Here is a 21,021-nt window from a genome sequence, read left to right as displayed (position 1 = left end):
ACTTGGGTGGTTTGTATACTCTTGGTGTTCTTTACGTCTGTTCTAAGTTCGACCTTGATACTTTGTACCACTTGGTTTAATTTTTCAATGTACCAGGCCAGATCTAGACCAACTGTGCATCCTAGAACGATTTTATGTTGGAGCCTGGTTAATTTCTCTATATTTTCTTCAGTTAACCGTGTTGTGATGCGTCTGGGATAGTCCATCTGTGGTATAATTACTTTTTCAGCAATGAATTGATGGGAAAATGCCAGTTCCACTTCTAGAATATTGTGGTCACTTTCTTCTATATGGTTAACCATAAAGCCCTTTAATATATCAAAGTTCCATGCTGGGATAAAGACATAATCTATGGGGCAATTTTGTGTACCTTGTTTAAAGGTTTTTTTTGCCGGACGATCTTGTGGGTACCTACCGTTCAAACAAAAGAGACATTTATTCGCTAGGTAATTCCCCAAGCTTACGTCATTCATTGTACACAGACTTTCTGGAAACTTTGCTTGAATTATATCATAAGATTCTAAAAAATGCAGATACATGAGGTCCTGCCACTTAGGATTAAGTTTTTGGTTAAAATCTCCTACTAACAAAATCAAATCTGAAATGTACTTTTCACACAATAAATCTAAATCATTTTTAAAGTGACCCATTTCGACTCGATACTCCTCCTTGCCCCCCATTGCATATATACATTTACAATCAGCACATTTTCTAGACTAGACTATCGTATTAAGATAAGCTTACTCGGAATTTGATAACAAGAGATTCTGAAAATCTGAAGTTGAAAAAAGGGTTACAATTACAATGTAGCCTCAGTAACATGCGCTTGCGGGTGAGACACCCCTTTACTCTGTGTTGAGACAGTGAAGTATATGGGCAACAGGCACTCTGTGGGTTGACGAGTTGGGCATGTCCAACTTATTTAGGAGGGTTGCATGGAGGGGGGAAGGGGGAAATAGTTTTGGGTTACAGATAAGTACTTGTAGAGTTAATATAGTTCAGACCAGTGCTCAGAGAAAGATGCAGAGAAGTTACAATACTAGCCAAGCCAACAATCCATCTAACATACAACATCCTCAGAAATCCCACAAAGGTCTATAAAAATGAAGTCCTAGAATGTTAACAGAAACTCAAATGAACAATGGTGCTATGATTCATTAGAAAGTAGACATTTGGCATAATCCTGATTCAGGAGACCCACCTCCTAGGTACCCAATGTAAGGTATTGAATAGATACGGATACACACTGCTTGTTCACGCTGGTTACACCTCAGGGTCCAGGGGGTTGGAATACTATGTAGATCAGCATTTATATTCACTCGAGCAAAGCAATCGTCTGACCCATTAGGAAGATATGTATGGTAAGCTGACTATAGGAGGGTAAGATTCTAAACCTATGCTCAGTATATGCCCCTCCAGGCCTACAAGCCACCGCATGTGATTTGCTGCGTCCCCTGTTGCTAGAATTCCCTGAGAGTTAAATAATAGTAGGTGGAGACATGAACAACATTATCTCAGGGGAACTAGACACTCTGAGAGGTACGGCTGCAGAGAGAGACGACTAGGCCCTTTGGGTGTGTTCATCCGAACCATGGGACTTAGCGATGTATGGAGACACCAGCACCCTGGAATTCCACAGTACACACATATCTTGGCATCCCACTGGAGCCTTTCCAGACTTTATTATATTCTCCACCAGGCCAATAATCTAGGAGATGTCTACAGGGCAGCAAACATAGCTCAAGGGGGGTCATATCACTCTACAGTGGAAGTAGTTTTAGAAGGCCCTAGAAAGACTACACCCCCCCTAAAATTGATCCATGGCATCTTAAAGACAGAATATTCAAAGCGGCTTCTAGGAAAGGGGCAAAGCAATTCTTTGAAGAAAATATAGGTTCCGTCGACTCGAAGGTAATGCTCTGGGAAGCGTTCAAAACTGTGATTAGAGGCCAAGCTTAGGAACACATAGGAGTGATAAAAAAAGACAACAAAAGTAAAATGTTTGGTTCTGGAGATGGAAGTGTCAACCCTCGAAGGCCAAATGAGAGAGAGCGGGGTGGACTACACAGATATAAGACATAAACTACGAATAAAGGAAAAGGAGTTGAGTGAATTAATGGAGGACAGAGCTAGAACTCTACAGTGGGCCATGCAACATAAATTATATGATGTAGGAGATAAGGTGAACAAACTACTAGCATGGTTAGATAAAAAAATAACTGAAAGTATGTGAGTCCCCAGAATAATAGATGACACCAGCCAAAAACACAAGATGGGTAAGGAAATTGTGGAAGCCTTCGCTAGATATGATGAGTCACTATACTCCTCCCCATCAGCAAACACCGAGGACGAATGCAAAGACTTTCTTAGAGACATACGAATGCCAACACTATCCAAGACCAATAGTGAAATGCTGAATAGCGACTTATCAGTAGAGGGGCTTAAAGCCGCGACATGCGCACTACAATCCAGGAAGGCGGTAGGACCGGAAGGTCTGCAGGTCAAATTATTTAAATCAATGCTTGACAAAACAGCAGAACATCTAATCACAATGTATATAGAGGCCACAATTGAAGGGGTCCTTTCGCTTGACCAAAGAGTGGCAGTAATTGTAGTAATCCATAAGCCTCTGAAAAATGTGGGTCATATCGGCCAATGTCTTTGATAAACTACGAAGCAAAAGTACTAGCCAAAGCCCTCTCTACAGGCCTAGTAGCTGTCATCACATTACTCATACACCCATATCATTCAGGATTCATGCCTCACAGAAGTGCAAGGCTTAACCTGCACTGACTATTTGGGGTCCTGCACACAACCTCTGCCTATTGGCCAGATCAGCCTTCCCTCCTATCATTAGACGCTTAAATGCCATTCAATAGCAGAGAATGGAACTATCCATTTATGGTGCTGGACCATTCGGGCCCCATTTTATTTGATGGGTAAAACACCCATATTGCCAACCACTCTCAAGGGTGAGAGTCAACTCAACAGTCTCACAAATATTTACACGGCAAAAGGGAACCAGACAGGGCTGCCTGCTGTCCCCTCTACTCTTTACCCTAGCCCTAGAACACCTTGCAGCATAGCTAGAGGCTGGGCCAGAGGTAAGACTGAGGAAAGAATCTCGCAGCAGAAGCAAACTGAGAACGCTTACCCTCTGCCTTCCTCTGGACCCCTCTCTCGTTGCTGTGCGCCGTTTTTCGTCCTCTACCTCTGGCATCCTCTGCCGCCGCTTCTCTCCCGTCTCTGCAGACCGCGACCCGTCGCTGCTCCCTCGCTGCCCTTGCAGTGCTTGTTCGCTCGCTTCTGCCCGCTCCCCGCCGCCGCCTTCTTTGCCCTGTGGAAGAGCAGGGAAAGAGCGGGGTAAGAGCTTTGGTCTCGGCGTCTCACAGAGCGGCAATCTCGGTAGTCCTCAGTAGTCCTGTAGTCCTCAGCCCTCAGTCCTCAGTCCCTTGCAGCATCGGTATGGCGGGACCCGCTGATTTGGGAGATATCACTAGGGGAGGAATGGGAAGAGGGCATAGCTCTTGACGCAGATGATGCCCAAATAATTTCTATCTAAGCGGATTAGTAACGATATTGTATAAATTGTGTCAAATCGTTACTCCTCCCCCTGGCAGGAGGCACCCCACTACTCACAAAGTGATGTGTGATACCCGTCGAGGTTGAAGGCTTCAAATACTCAGGAATCAACATAACTAGAAATCCACAAGCATTTTACCATATAAATGCTGAAAAACAGCTTATCCGATTTGGTGCAAACACCAAACGTTGGAAAACACTTCCACTCATATTAATGGGCTGGGCTGCCCTCTTTAAAATGATGACCCTCCCTCGATAATTATATGTGATGCAAAAATACCCCCTGGGAGCTTCCAGACTCATTCTTCCAATGATGAGTTGAGAATCCTAATCTGGTGTGGGGGCACTCCACAGATAGCCCTACGAAAATTAGAAAAAGGAGTCTACAAGGGGGTACCAGTAGTGCCAGACGTCAACTTTGTGCTTGGCAACAGGGCGAAAACAGCCTATCGGGTTGATAGAGAGGTTATGGGACCTAGAGGATACTTGTCTCTCTTCTATGCCAAAGAAAGGGTTAAAGACCTCCCAACACATACTCACACTGTAGTAGTAGCATGGCATGCAGCCACCAAACATCTGGGTTGGGAGAGGAAGCTGACAGAGATGACCCCCCCTTTGGGACAGCAAACAGCTCCACAGGGTGGGCACACTACACAATTTTAGTAAATGGAAAATACTGGGGTTAGAGAAGCTGGGAGATGTATGGAGAGGCCAAGCCTATATCTCATTAGCAGTTATGCAGCAAAAGTATGAACTGGGACACATAGAATGGCTGAGAGATCTTCAATTGGGCCATCCCCTCAAGAGCTACGTTCACGAGAAGTCATACCTCCCGGAATCCTCCCCTCTGGAACACAGACTATTGGCAGAACCAAATACTGCCAAAGCTATTTCAATTATATACAAGAAAATCCTTAATAACTCACCTGATCCTTTAGGGCACTGAGAGTCCACTGCGTAAACGACCAGGACAGTTAGATGGCGGAGAGCGGGCAGCAGCCATACAGGGAGGTAGCAATCGTGCCAGGTTCTGACTAATTCAATTAAAGATCCTACATAGGGTATACTACCCCCGACCCACAATATATCGTATGGGACACACTGTAACTGCTCAGTGCCACAGACGATGTGGACAGGAGGGATTCTTCTCTCATCTGCTGTGGGGCTGCCCAGTGATGCAAACATATTGGCAAGATGTCAGGAAAATAATGGCGGAAATTGTGGGGATCAACTGACCCAAAATTATTCCCATTGCAGATATTGACTGAACAGACCTGGCCAACCTATATGAGACTATGGCTTAAGTTGGCCTGAATGTCATCGTTAAAGGAAATATCTAGCAAACTGGATCTATGACCTCCACTGTGTCAACAAGCACAGCATACAATTTACTTAGGCTGAGGGTGCCCATGGAAATAGGAAAAAGTCTGGGGACACTAGCGAGCATATAGAGACATGTAGTGGTAAACTGAAGAAGGAAAAGGCATGGGAGTGGGGCCATGGATGACCCTCCAATGTATTTGCCTAATTGAACGTGCTCAAGTGGAATGTATGTAACGTATAAATGCGATCTAAGAACATGTAACTGAAATGTTGACTACTGAGCACGATCAAAAATTAGAATGGTTTAAAAAAAAAGTTTGACTGAGACCCTGAACTTTCAATTGGCACTCTGGAAAGCCAAGGCTGAGAAAGAGAAGAAGGTTAACAAGGTTCGGAAGGAGAAGTTATATGTCAAATATTGTCATTGCTCAGCTTCTGAATCTAGCCGCTGCAGTCAAGCCAGACCCACAGCTCAGATGTATGAATGTGCTGTTTTTCCCACCTCTATCTGTGAATGCGGATCTTGAGGACAGTGATGAGTCTGCTATTGGACCTGGTATTGCATTACATGGCCCCATAAAGGCAAGAAGGAAAGACATGTCAATGGAAGAAGAATGGATGTAGAGCAAAGAAGATGATGAATGGATAATGCATGGAGATAAAAATAAAGAATGGGAGATGGACAGAATACTAAAGATGGGGGGGTGAATGAAAAAGTACAGAAAAAATGGTAGGAATAAAGGACAAATTATTGGAAGGAGATGTAGCGTGGAAATGTAACAATGTCCTAATTCTCTCACTGGAGTGATCTCCGGAACGACTGCCAGGTGTATTTATCTCAGCTGCTTTCTCAGTTTCAGGATTGTGGATACAAGATTGTTAGAAAACCTTAAACCTTGAAGCACTTTGGTGTTCAAAAGTCTAGCGGGAAATACCCCACATAAGGCTTTGGCCCAGTAACATTGTGGGTGTTACATTTCAAAATACACCTGGAGGCACTGCTACTGTGACAGACCATTGTCAGCCATGTCCGTCACGTGCAATCTAAGTTTTGCAGCTTCCACCAATGAGCCACAGCAGTTGGTAACAAGTCAATCCTTTATACCATGTTGATGGTCAGAGTAGTGGGTAAAAGATACCACTTGATAAAGAAATCAACATCGCGGCCATGTCATCTGCACAAACACTCCACTGGACAGCCAGAAAAAATCATCCTCACTGTTTATCAAAAAGTTGCTCATTGAGTTAAATCCATGTTTTCAAAAGATCAGTTCTCCTGCAAGGTGGCCAGCTACTGTTACATGAACTAAGGAAGATGGGATTTAAAGTGAATCAAAGAATAAATAGTTGGACTAACTAAAGACAATACATAAAACAAATAAATAAACAAATACATAAATAAACACTTATTGTAATCTTTTAAGAGCTTTATTTACGATGCATCACTATTTTCATCCTTTTATTTCACAAATGATCACCTGCATAAAAGCATAGCTTCTACATTAAGTAATATAGACAGAAACAAGACCAAGCTTGGTTGATTAATAGTTTGAGGAGTGACTAGAAAACTCAAACTCTCTTCATGTTAAAGAATCACAATTTAGAATAAAAAATGGATGGACTTTGATACACAATTGAATGTTTGCATAACATGGAATAATTAGCCTTGAAGGTCTGCTACATACATGTGATTCAGTGAGGCAATTGAACATATGTGATACTAAATGAAGCATTATCCTTTCAGAGTTCCAAGCTGTGAAGCAGTGCAAGCGAAGAGAAGTGTAGAGCCGCCCTCAATATCCCAAGAAGCCTTTGTTAAAAGGACAAACGTTGATGCTCGTATTGCAGTGGTGAAGGTAAAGAACAGTTGGGAACAAAATCCTTCAGATGCTGGGAGTATGGGCTCCTTGGGAGGCTGGATTCAGGCAATCAAGGGGGATACTGTAAACAAAGAGGAATAGTGAGTGAGACACAAATCACTATATGTGCACTTGCTACACATACATAGAATCCCAATGGAAATTCTTCATATGTAAAAGCTTGTAATGGGTTAGTAGGAATAGAACACTTGCAACATGATAAAGCATCCCATCTTTGAATAATGAGAACAGCATGAAATAGTTTGTTATTTGGAAACCGGTTGATGAAATAATCTAAAATGGCAGATGTGTAAGCTGCACAAACATTCTGTTGGACAGCAAGAACATATCACCCTCGCTGGCTTATCAAATAGTTGTAAATTGAGTTATGATTCATTCATTGAGTTTTCATTGAGTTATTATTAATCAATGTTTTCTAAAGATCAATTCCCCTTAAAGGTGGCCGGCTGCTCCTGCATAAGCAAAGGAAGATGGAATTCAAAATGAACCAAAGTGTAATGGATTTGATGAACTAAAGACAATAAATATTGTAATATTTTAAAAGCTTTATTTAAGACGCATCATTATATTCATCCTTTTATTCTAAAGGTCGAATGCCTGCATAAAGGCATAGCTCCTACATTAAGTAATACAATCAGAGGGAAACAAAACTGAGGCCTGACTGATGAATAGATTGATAAATTGAATGTAAGGAATAATAATTTAGAATAAACATTTGATGGATTTTAATGCACAAGTGAATTTCATAAAATATGCAAAAATTCAACGGGTTTAACACCACTTTCAACATGAAAACAGAAATGAGACAGGACAATTTTTAGTTCGTTTATATATTGGGAGATTACATTTAATTCAGCAATATTACCTAGGAGGTTAAAATGTAAGTCCTGACCTCTATTATTTTTTATGCAAGTGTGTTGTAGTACCAGTGTTGCAGTACCAATGCTTGTTCATGTCTGGTCCTGGACCTAATGCAACTCTGAATGTCGGTCCCATTCAATTTGTAGTAACTTTAGAAGACCAGGTTGTGAATAGCATTAGGTTTCATCTTTTGTGGATGGGTTCTTGTCCCTCCTTAACCCACATCCCTTAGTCTCCCTACACCCGTCTTTACTCCTTCCTAATCACGTACTATTTAGTAGTAATTATGCCTTTCTTTGCAGCCATTCACCCTGGTCCCATCCACATTTTCTGCTATGGAGCCAATTACGATCTCGCTAGGAAGGACCTCTGTATGACTCGGAAGCAGAGAGCTTTCCGAGCAAATTTTACCCCACGAGTTCGAGCGACTGATTCCGATGCACCCGTATGGTGACGGACTTGGTTCTCTCGGACGCCCATTGAGCACTATTGGAGTCTGTATACTGAACGAGTATGCAGGCTAATATAGCAAAAAGGGGAGGCTAGGGAAAAGCATACACCCTCTGGTGGGCACCTCATGGTGTCCACCACACTGTGCATGCATGGAAGGGGAGGACCCATGGGTACTCTCACTGGACTGATTCAGAGGGTCCCGGGGGAAAGGGGACCTGCTGCAGCCCCCCAAAGTCCGATTCCCTCAGCTGTTTTGTCTTGTTGAGACCGAGTTGATAAAGCTGTCCGAATCATGCATCATACTTGCACTTTCGGAAGCCAGCTGAATTGCGCTGCACGATTCGGCAGCGAACAAGTCGGACTGACAGGATCGGTTTCGGAAATGAATCAGTCGCCGTGGACGAGATCTTAACATCGTACTTCGTCATTCGGAATGGGGGAAGATTCGGTTGGAAACACAGGCTCTGAATCGGATTTGCTCGTTCCGGAACCCTTCTGGAGGCCTTCCTAGCGAGATCATAATCAGCCCCTAAGTAGTAAACTTACATATGTAAGGTTCTCCACATAGAAAACATATCAGAGGTGGAGATTTACACTTTTAAGGTTTTTGTAGTTCTTTGGTAGTACTATTGTGGCACTACTAAATGTGATACAAAATTCAGTGTATGAACATGCCCCTCTAAGTGTACTCCCGCCCACAGTAGATGGTGACAACTGATTGCATTGTTCCTCAATAACGAGGATCATAGGTATGTGCAGTGCGCATGGAGATACTGGAAGTTATGAATAGTGCCCTGTGCAAAGACAAATCTAATAGCACTCAAAGTGAAGATCTAGTCTAGGGGTGGGCGGAATTTGCGGAATCGCGTTACGCAAATCTCCACGAAACGGTTAAAAATCTCTGCGAACACGCAGAAATTCCGCGAACACGTGGAATTGCTTGTTCGCAATGCTTTTTTACTGTTTGCAATCGCTGTTTGCGTGCTCGGGGGGAAATATCTCACAGAATTTTGCACAATTTTGCGTTCTCCGCGGAACGTGAAATTACCCAAATTCCGCGAACGGAACAGAATTTACCACCCAGGCCTAATCTAGTCCCAAAGAGTTACAACCACTTCAGCTTGGCTGTCATCTGGAATAGTCCATGGGTTTCTGACCTTGAAACCTATGCAGTAGTTTCATCATGGTTTCTTGGAAGTATTTGTTGTTCACCTCATAAATCTACCATGTAACACTGCACTGCACAAGATGGGATGCTTCCCTGGGTAGCTTATCACCAGCAATGCACAGTAGCAGCTTATCTCAACTTTGAATTTAAGACTCTAGCACCTTAATCCACTTCTGTGTAAAAAGTCAATGAAAATGCCCACAAACAAACCAAGTCTTTGGGAGGATTAGGAAGTTTGATGGAGGCACAGATTAGACTGCCCCACGGCCTTCTCCATGCAGTGTAGAATGAATACTGCCCTTCCTTGGGAGAAACATTTCCCTGCCAGCTGAGACAACACACTAGAAGCAGGATTCCAAGGAAAGTTCTGCCCAAGGGCGAGGATTTCAAACATGATCTACAGCTGAAAACAGATCTCTATGGGGTGCACATCAAAACATTACATTATCAACAAGCCATAATAGTGTCTGAGCAGTGATTCCATGCACTGTTCCTAGGCAGGCATGCACTCGTAGTGTACCTTTGTTAGGTTCAGCACACCTGAAGCCACTTAGCCTCCGGCAGCACTTCAGGGCCCCACCACAGTCTCTGTCACTGTTGCAAGGTACGAGGGGAGGCTGGACCTTGCAAGTGTATATTAGTGTAGGGCAGAAACCAGCCTTGTCTAGAAAACAAAATATGCAGAAAATCAAATGAGTTAATGATGCAACTTGATCACCAGCAGAAACAATATCTGTGAATGACACATGAGAACTTCATGATGTCCTCCTACATAGATGTTCAGTAGTTAAAGCAGACAGAATTCCTTAGGCCAAGAGAAGCAATTATACCTACCCTGCTGAAATGACAATGTAGCAAGTAAAGAGATGTGGATATCACAACAGCCACTCATCACAGTCTCAATTAGACACACTCCTCTCATACGTTACAACATAACCTTAAAATATTATATGCATGGAAGGTCTCACCCACCAGCACGTTTTTGTCTATACTTTTGGTTGTCAATATCATGTACACGGTCGACTCAACATTACATTTGCAACTTATTCCTTTCAGCTGCAAGAGTAGTCCCCACTCCTCACTTGTACATTATCTCGAATGATACCAGATGTCCTGTGCAAATATTTTCACTTTTGAATTAATTATTAAATATTCTTCCAACACCTCTAATTCTTCCCTGCACTCCCTTTTTGGCGATCATAGTTATTTTGATCAACATAGGATCCTTTCGCTTTTATCTTTGTGCATGCTGTAGTTGTCTGTCTGTAAGTAGTTATTCAGACAGGTGTAATGTCTAAAGCCTAGTTGGGCATTTTTCTTCTTTGCAGTCTCAACCCACTGAATCTAGAATTGGTTGCCACCCTGGAACAAACGTCTCTCTCTTTTATTATGTGTGTGGATAGCCTCTCCTCGAACATTGTTTCCCATAATTTGGACAGCAGTTTCCAACTCCTCCCTTCCCCGTCTTTTTCCTCATTCCTAATACTAGCAGCATGGTCTCTTGAAATTGAGAACCTGATCACAAGTTTAATGGTTTCCAGGACTAATTTCCTGTATATTTGTATCTTAGGTCAATTGCATCAATGGTGTTTCTGCCCTCCCTCAGCGTTGCATCCCCTCCAACATGCACTTGAGGTCCTTCGGTTTCTGACTTCGTCCCGTATTTAGCCGCCATTTTGTGTCTCGTCGCCATTTTGTGTTGCCCTCACTCAGGCAGCACGGCGAACGGAGTGTTTTTGCTTTTCTCAGCTGCTACGTGTCTCTTCTGTTAAAGAGTAACCCCCTGCCTTTGTTTACGAAACCGATGTCAGGGTCTGGCCGAGTTTGCTAATCCATGTCTGGGTTGATTGATCCCTGTCTCGACTGACTGTTTGCCTTCTCCTATTCTTTCCTTACATTATCTTATCCGACTGGCCTTCGCTATTCTCTCCTTGTATTCTCTTGTTACACAACTATCCTTTGAGGCACACAAATACGTCCTGCTACCTGCAAATTGGATTGTTGGTACTACCACTGATTAATTTGTTGGGAGGGGTAACACACGGGGTCTGAGAGAGGGTGAGGTAATATAAATTTTATGGTCATGTTGTGTTCCCTAGCGAGTACCCCACCGACTCCATGTACGAGTTAAAAGTGCATGTAACTTCCCTCCTGTACCAGCTATGAAGACGCAAATACATTTGCGTCCAACGTTAACTTGTCCTCTTTCGGACCCACCATGAATGGGTTTGATGGTCCGTTCCTAAGTATGCTATGCCAACGTCTTTTTGAAGTGTACTCCTACGTTTTTCAGCCTGGCTGAAAGTAGGCCCTGAATCTCTGCCACCGAGCCTCTTCTCTGGCTTCTGACTGCGAGGGCCTCTGCCCAAGCAGCCCCCGTACCCGTGAACTCTGACTTACTTCTAGCGCGGCCCTCCGTGCTCAGCTCAGCCTGCTGCCTGCCAAGATTGACTATAACCTTCGAGTTATCTGTTTTCCTCCCCGAAGATACATTCCAGCCTGCTAGCTTCAGTAAACATCCTTCCTCAGCTACAGGGCTAAAGGGCCGACCTGTCTTTATGCAAGTAATTCATAGCCTCTGTTGCCATGCTTCCATGGAAGGCCCCATGCCCCCACGTTTCTCATACAGACACTCAGGCGCTTATACACGCACTCACAGCAAGTATAGAATAGCTTCTGCTCTAGAGACCTTTCTGCCCAGATAGCTTAGTTCCTAAAACATCAGATATCAGATATGATAAAAGCACAAGTTGATCTGACATGCCAGACTTCTGTCTCTTTCCGTCAGTGTAAATGTCAAGTCCCCTGCACCCCGTCTATCACACGTCATGCAGCTGCGCGCGCATCCAAGCTTCCGATTTCTGCTGACATTGCAACATTCTGTTAGCACCACCCCTTGGTGCCACCCACTTGCGTCACCTATCAGTGACGTTTTCTAGCACACGCCCTAGTTCACGCCTAGTTTACGCCTCTTGATGATGTACTAGCACCACGTGTATACTGTTATCTTGTCTTCTCTCAGCTGTTACGCCTCTTACATTGAACATTATGATGTAAATCAAGTATATAAGCTATGTATTGTCAATAAACGACAGCGCGCTCATCTATCCCTTCTGACACCCTGTGTGGTGGTCAGAACATGATATCCTGATTCCTTTATGAGGAATAAAACCCTTAGAAACTCTTACACCACGGACTCTGTTTTCCTTCATTTCGATTGAGTTATTATTGATTAAGTACTTACCTGCATAGAAATTAAGAGAGTAAATTAATTATTTACATCATTTTGGCGCCCGAACAGGGACCCCTCCCCCACCTCACGCGCCGGAAGGTGCGTTGCAATCCGTGTCCCCTGCCATCAGTTAGACGGACAACACGTGTACTGGCAGGATTTCCTGCATCCCCCTCTGACACACGGAGGTGACGAAGACTGCGATCAGTGCCCAGACGAGGCGGTGAGGAGTGCGGAGGATCCCGACCAGAGCCCAGCCGAAGGAAGCAAGGTCCGAGGTGTGAAGAGGCCCACCAGTTTTCCGAAGTTTTCCGAAGTCTTCCGAAGTTTTCCGAAGTTCCGAGTCGAGTCCAGTCGAGTTTTCCGAGGCCTTCTGTTTTCCGTGCTTCCCGGTGAGTACCATTGCTGGGTCGTATCTAGACGGGTTTGGGTACGCAAGTCCGGTCTGCACTGTTTTTAGGCAGTGTATCTGTACTGTTTAGCAGTATATAAAGTATTCCGAATTTCTGCACTGTTACAGCAGTGTATCTGTATCGTTGAGCGGTACATTCAGAGTAAGGGGAAGTTAGCTATGTCTTTAAATGTTTCATGTAATTAATGTCGTGGTATGAATGTGATTGTTTTTGTGCATTATTGTGTCTTTTTGTATAAATAGTTACAGTTGACATTAAGTATCAAGGATCAAGAATTGCAGTATCAAGTAGGCACAATGCCGTTTTTCAACAAATTAAAGCAGATAGGAACTAGGAAAGGGATGTTAGAGGAAGAGATTCCAATCCCCCCTAGGGACACTCCAGGCAATTTTATGTACAATAAACATGGCATAGACGCCATCCTGTATCTAGAGTTATGGACCGATTATACCAAGCACTTAGAGGAAAGATACCGATGGCCAGTTAACGGAACATGGGATGCCGAGTGCATCATAAAGGTAGAAGAAATATTACGGAAAAAGAAAGCTAGACAATCTCAGAAAGACGCCATAGAATTTTGGCGTAAGGAATCACGTAAGCGTGCTGATAGAGCACTCCGTAGAGAAGACAGGCTTAAAGAATCAGAAAAGGCCCAAGAAAACGAATTAGTTACTGAGGGAATTCGAGTAAAAGTAGAACAAATAGATCGTATCCAAAATGGCAAAGTGAACAACATGTATCTTTTGGCCGATGGTACCCCTGACGCCATTTCAGAAATACCGGAAAATTTGCCGTCACCATTAGTTCCAACTAAAGTAATGCATAAGACTACTAAAGACATATTCCTAAATTCATATCTCGAAGATGTAGCGCCAGCTTACACCAATCTGCCTGTTCGTGCCCTGCCTACTGACAGGGATGGTGGTACTGCCCCCCAAGATCACTCTCAGCCGACACCGAAAAAGACTAGTTCCGTTCCGCCAGCTCCGCCACTTCCCTCACCTAAAACTGATTTACCGAAACCACTTCAATCAGATCCTACTAAAAGACAAATTCAGATACTGACTACACACAGAGATAATGCCCAAGCTTCCGTTTCGGGAGGTGCGACCGCGGGTCTCCAGACCCCGCCACCGACTCACAGATTAAACCTCAGAGGTCTGCAGAGTCCTCTTACGCACAGATCCCCCCGTTCTTCTAATTCATCCCGTCTTGATGCACTAAAAGAAAATATGTCAGTTTGTAGATATGATCCAGAACCTGGACAGGACGACTTAATGGTATTAGCGTCTTTACGGTTAAGATCTGCTACTGATAGTTTGTTATGTTATGCAGGAATGAAGGAGCGCCTAGATAGAATATATGAGTTTGTTCAAACGGGAAAGGACCCCGACAGTATTAAGGATGCCCTGGAGAAACAGAAAGTTAACATGCAAGCACTGATACTACGATTTTTCATAAATTGTCTAATAAGAGAACGAGACAGGCCCGGAACAGAGCAGAGTGAATTAGATGCATTGAACAAGTGGGGTCAAAATATAGCCGATGGAAAACATGACAGACAAAATTGCATAGAGGCCATGTATAAAAAGATTAAGAAAGCAGTGATAGCAGTACACGAGAAAGAGAAAGAAAAGGCTCCCTCCGAGGAGGAAGAAGAATCTGAAGAACCAGAACCAACTACAAGTACTATAGCATATGTAGGTAGGGGAAACTACCTTAGGAAAGGTGTCCGTCCGGAAAGCAAGAGAGTTTTCTTCTCTGCCTTAACGAATCCGAATTCTGCTGAGCATCAGTTCCAGGAAACTGATAAACGGCTTCGAGATCGAGTGGGGTACCATGTACTCAATTCTATGGATGAACAAGAATTAGCCCGATCAGCGGTATCATGGGCCGAAAATGCAGACATATATAATGATGACACCGTAGCACAGACATTTCTGAACCTCTCCCCCGACGAACAGAAATTAGCAGGGGTATATATGATTCAGCACCTTCTCATTAAGTACAGAAAACACTATTCCGATCCAGGTCCCTTACATGAGACACTAGAAGCACTACTGATGGATAGATGGAGAGGCCTAAGCACTAAATTAGTTCAAATAATTCTAGAACAACGACGCAGATATGATACCTTTGTAAGTCCTGAATATGTCCCCGCCCCACCTCCAGAAAGGAAAATGTACCATATGCAGTGCGGGAGTGGTATTGAAAGTCAGAACCCCTTACGGGAAGTGCACCCTGTTATGGGTGAGGATAAAATTTTGAAACGCGTGTATGTACACACGCCTCTGACTAAATTAGAACTGTTAGAAATGAAGAAATTAGTACCATGCCATGATAAAGACCCTGCAGGTTTCCATAGAGAGCTTAAAGACATGTTATTAATGGGGGACTACACATATGATGATATCATGAAAATGTTGAAAGTATTATTGCCTACGGGAATATTCGAGAAATTAAAGGAAAAGGAATGGGAGGTGGGAGACACAAAGATTGCCTGGGCAGAAATAGAAGATGAAGAAAAGAAACGGGTTCCAGGGTTAGGCCTTGGGGACAAAACTAAAGCATTACCAGGTTTAATAGTACAGGTCCTGCCCAGATTATTGACAACTAGAAAGGAGGATTGGGATGCAATCTCGTCCTGTAAACAGAAACATGATGAAGATACTAGCGACTTTTATTCAAGGTTCGAGAAATGTTTTATTATCAATAGTGGCCTCCAGCCAAGTAGCGAGTCGTACCCACATCTTTTCGTATCAAAGTTAGTCGAGAATTCCCTACCGTTAGTTAAAAATAGAGTGTATAAAGTCGAGAGTACATGGCAAGCAAATACGCCATCCCAGATGTTACAAATGTTACAATATCACCAGAATAGAATTAGGGAAGAACAAGATCAGGAACAGAAGCGCATGAAAGACACGAAAATGAAAATGTTAGTAGCCCAGACGGTTCCATCCGACAGTCACAGGAAAGGTACGACCCAGACAAGTCACGCTGCAGCTCCTGTTAAAGGGACATGCAATTATTGCAAGCAGCCAGGTCACTACGTACACGAATGTGCAGTTCTGAAACATAACATAGCGACAGGTAAAACTAAAGAAAGACCGCATCCGCCTAGACAAGACCATAACCAGCATCAGTCTACACAGAATACACAGCCCATGCATGCATCTGCACAGACAGCACAGACCGTAGCAGTACCGCAGCCACAGCCCATTGCTGCAACTCAGCAAGTCTCACAACAGATGTACCAGTATGCCCAGTCTGCTTACCCCGAATATTCCCGATATACATGAAACAGCCTAGAGAGGGAAGGTGGCTTGCCTCTTATCGAGATTCCTGTAGATCAAGAAGGTCCTTATGTACACAGTCAAGTATTGGGGAAAGATAGAAAGTTTTTAATTGACACAGGGGCAAGTCGCACTACAATAAGTCATGACGAAGTTCCAGGGGCACCCCTCTCAGGCTCACAAAATGTTTCCCTTGGATTTTCAGGACAGCCTATTGTAAATGAAGTATCAGAACCAGTCCCCCTGGCTGTGGGTCCATTATCACGCGTTACAGACCTGTTATTAACAAAATCATGTCCGGAAAATCTGTTAGGAATTAAAACACTGAAGGCTCTAGGAGCTATAATATGCTGCTCCCCGGAGGGAGTTAGACTCTTTCTGCGGGATTTCAAGGGTCATTACGTCCTTCGTGAGTTTGATGTCAGATTGAAAAATGTACCTGATTACTTGTGGGCAAAAGGCCCAACTGATGTAGGATGTATGCACATTACACCATACCGCGTTACCCTCAAGGCAGGTGTTGTATTACCCAGAATCAGACAATACAAGTTACCACCCGATGCTGTAACGGCTTTACTGAAAATCATTGAAGAGCTCATTGCCCAAGGAGTGGTCGTCGAAACCGACTCCAATATTTGTAATTCACCCATCATCCCGATTCTTAAACGTACTGATCCCAATGCACCGCCAGTATATCGGCTGGTGATTGATCTTCGAGAATTGAATAAATGCATTATCCCACAGTATCCTGTGGTCCCCGATATATCATCTCTATTGACTGCTATTGATTCAGAAGCAACGTTCTTTACTGTAATTGATCTCAAGAACGCCTTCTTCAGCGTGCCTATTGATCCCGAGAGCCAATATCTCTTCGGATTCTGTTTAAATGGACGCAGTTTCAAATTTTCGCGCGCACCTCAAGGATTTACAGAAAGCCCCAGCATCTATAGTCAAGCACTGAAAAGACAACTAGATTGTATTCAAATGCCAGTTAACACCGCTTTACTACAATACGTCGATGATCTGCTGATCACCGCACGAAGTGAGCCCGAATGTGAAAAAGCATCACTGACAGTTTTACATTTCCTGGCTGACAAGGGACACAAGGTGTCTCCTTCGAAGCTACAATTCTGCGCTCAGCAAGTTGTGTACTTGGGTCACTTACTGTCCAAAGTGGGGAGACAGCTCACTCCCGATCGCATTCAGTTAATTGTGAACATGCCGCAACCCAAGACACAAAAGGAAGTACGGGCCTTCATAGGCCTCACCTCGTACTGCAGACAATGGATTCCCCAGTATGCATTTCTAGCTAAACCACTCATCCAGTTAACGACACAGGAGGCAGCGACTTCGACTGTCCTCCCTTGGACTCAGGAACACACACAAGCTTTTGAAGAATTAAAGAAAGTTTTATGCCAAGCACCAGTTTTAGCGACACCATGTTACAGCAAACCGTTTACACTTTTTGTTACAGAACGTGATGGCACAGCGTTGTCTGTCCTCACTCAAGACCAAGCAGGTTCACATAAGCCTTGTGCTTATTTTTCTAGTACATTGGATTCAGTAGCTCAAGCACTCCCTGCGTGCTTAAAGTCAGTAGCAGCAACAGCGTTAGCAATAAGACAGAGTGATTCAATTGTTTTAGGTCATCAGTTAACAGTTCAAGTACCACATTCTGTAGAGGTTTTGTTAAACAGAACCCAGACTCAACACTTAACTATAGCACGACTGACAGGTTATGAATTAACACTATTCCAGCCACACATAGAAATCAGACGTTGCAGCATCCTGAACCCAGCAACACTGTTACCTACAGTTATGACAGATCCAGCTCCGCATGATTGTATAGAAATAATTAATGCAGTAACTAAGCCTAGACGAGACTTAACAGATGTCCCATTGACAAATCCAGACCTGACACTTTATGTGGATGGTTCATGCATGAGAACAAGTACAGGAGAATTAGTGGCCGCGTACGCCGTGACCACTGAAACTGAAATTAAAGAAACACATCGTATTGACACACTGTCTGCTCAAGCAGCAGAGCTCATCGCTCTGACTCGAGCCTGTATTCTAGCCAAGAACAGAAATGTTAACATATACACAGATTCCCGCTATGCCTTCGGAGTTGTGCACGACTTCGGAGTCCTCTGGCAAGAACGAGGTTTTCTGACTTCCCATGGGGCCAAGATCCAACATGGCCCCCTCATTCAAGCACTGTTAGAAGCAATACATTTGCCCTCGGGCATATCAGTCATGAAGTGTAAGGCACATACTAAAGTCACAGATTCTGTTTCCCAGGGTAACGACCTGGCAGACCAGACAGCAAAACATACAGCACTGACTCACACCCAGACTACTGATGTGACAAAGACAATAGTCCAGACCCAGTGTATGGCAGTTAGAGATCCCACCCTAGATGTAATTGATATCCAGACACATGCTACTCCAGAGGAGATAAAGAAATGGACTGAACTAGGAGGGATTCAGACAGATCAAGGTTGGGTGACGAAGGGAAAATCTATATGGTTTCTCCCCGACTCAATGGTTCAGGTCATGATAAATACAGCACATAGTCCTGCCCATCTTGGAGAGAAAGCCATGTTAGACAGTTTACAGAATCTCTGGTACAACAAACACTTACGAGCAGCAGCAAAACAGAAAGTGCGTACTTGCATGATCTGTTGTCAGTTCAATCCAGGTAAAAGTGTCCCTGTTGAGCAAGGTGGATTCCATCCTCCCGATCACCCTTTTGAAGTCCTCCAGATGGATTATATCCAGATGAATAGCTGTAGAGGATTTAAGTATGTCCTTGTAATTGTTTGTGCTCTGTCCCGCTGGACCGAAGCATACCCAGTCCCAGACTACACTGCTCCGACCACTGCCAGACAGTTGGTTCGTGAATTCTTCCCACGGTACGGTTTGCCCCGTGTCGTGTACTCAGATAACGGACAGCCGTTCTCATCCGAGCTGATGAAACAAGTTTCCCTCTTGCTAGGATATCAGTGGAGGTTCCACTGTGTCCGACATCCCGAAGCAGCTGGCCTTGTAGAAAGGCATAATCAGACACTAAAAATCCGTCTTGCCAAGATCTGTCAGGAAAAAGGGGTCGACTGGATAGTCGCCCTGCCCGTGGCACTATTCTACATGAGAATGGTCGCCCACTCAAGATCAGGGCTATCCCCGTACGAAGTGGTCTTTGGCAGACCGCCGAATATGTGGGGGACGCCCGTTCCGAAAAAGATCACTGATATTGATTGTAACATGTTGACAGATTACCTTGCCTCCTTGATGTCTGCACTCCAATCATGTCGTTCACAGGTTGCCGCAGCCTTCCCTGACAACACCGATGTAAAGGCGCATGAGGTCCGTCCAGGTGACCTGGTAGTCGTCCGGAATTTCGACCGGAAAAGTCCGCTGGAGCCCCGCTGGAAGTCTCCAAAGACCGTTCTGCTTACCACCAGGACCGCCGTGAAAATCGAGGGGAGAAAGGGGTGGGTCCACACGAGTCACATCAAACTATGCAATGAACTAAAAAACGGACTGAACCAGGACTCTGACTCGTCCACCCCCACCAAAGACTGTGTCGAAGCACAAGACGTTACTGTGCCTAAGAGAGAAAAGACTCCTCAAGAACTTTACCGTATGAAGCTTCGATCTAGCAAGTCAGACAGTTTAATTGTTTAAGTCCTCCCCTAGGTGAATCGGTTAAATAGTTTCTGACATGTATCCCCTAGATCGAGTTAGAGAGAGAGAGGAAAAGAGAAGAACATATTGCAAATCACTTCGTAGTCACTGCATAGTGACACTAATAATCATGTTTATTCTGAGTATTCTAATTATTATTGCCAGCATTCTGCTTCCTATGTACTGGCCTATTTCCAGGCGTGAACAATCTGCTTACAATGTCTCTGCTGAACACACTTTTAGTGAACTTCCCGCACATGAACTATCTTACAGACTTGCGCTGCGCAACAATACATTCATTAGTATGTTACACCATTCCCATCAGACAAATAATGCTACAGACTGTTGGATATGTGGCCGACTCCCTCCCTACCAGAATTACAAGGGAGCTCTGCCTCTCTTTCCGTACCCATTCACTCACAATGGCTCCTGTGGAGCATGGTTTAAAATAATTAATTCTTTAGATCCTGATATTGCTGTTTTCGATGGGGGCTGGGTTTGGGGAAACTTGAACTTAGTCCTGCTCAATGTCTGTTATCCTGATAAAGAAGGACTTCCCACTCGAATAGGAACTGATCTAGAAAATGAAGTATATGGATTAGGTAATTACACAATCAGCCTTATGATCCTCACTGTTGAATCTGAAACTGCTCCAGTTCTGCCCCATATGTTAGTACTACCAGTCACGGGTGAATTATGTGTTAGCAAGAAAGGTTCAGTACACGTAGGTCATAGTAAATGCACTACTGTGGTCGAGTTCAGTGACCATGGTAAATCGTCTTTTAAAGCTACCAGTCATTCCTATTTTGTTTGTGGTCATACCGCATACATACGTTTGCCTCCAGATTGGGATGGTACCTGTTACATTGCCTTCCTTCTGCCACCTGTTTTTCTAGCTCCCCCTGATTACCATAGAAACACGAATCTAGCACCGAATAGACCCAGAAGAGATATTCCCCTTGTCGACTACACAGAAACGGCATGGGAACAGTACACTGATTTCAATAAAGGATTCTTTTTCTTCCTAGGGCCTGTCCAAAACAGTAAATTAATACGCAGATTAACGAGAACACTTGAAGCAGTAGTGAACGAAACTGCCTCCGCTCTAGGTAACTTAACAGAGGAGCAG

General features: G+C 43.9%; 1 protein-coding gene across 1 annotated transcript in view; it reads right to left on the bottom strand.

Annotated features, from left to right (window-relative positions):
- Nucleotides 1–6,826: 6,826 nt before the first annotated feature.
- LOC147709674 (WAP four-disulfide core domain protein 12-like) overlaps nt 6,827–21,021 on the bottom strand; it is a 78,953-nt gene continuing 64,758 nt past the window's right edge. The window contains exons 2-3 of the mRNA XM_086925531.1: nt 9,788–9,931; nt 6,827–6,846 (exon numbers count right to left, since the gene is read on the bottom strand). Coding sequence (XP_086781657.1) covers nt 6,827–6,846; nt 9,788–9,931 — 164 coding nt within the window. The remainder of the gene's footprint in view (nt 6,847–9,787; nt 9,932–21,021) is intronic.

The sequence above is a fragment of the Lissotriton vulgaris genome, chromosome 6 (assembly GCF_964263255.1).
Source record: "Lissotriton vulgaris chromosome 6, aLisVul1.2, whole genome shotgun sequence".
In the NCBI taxonomy this organism is placed as follows: domain Eukaryota; kingdom Metazoa; phylum Chordata; class Amphibia; order Caudata; family Salamandridae; genus Lissotriton; species Lissotriton vulgaris.
This window is presented reverse-complemented; position numbering and strand designations above follow the sequence as displayed.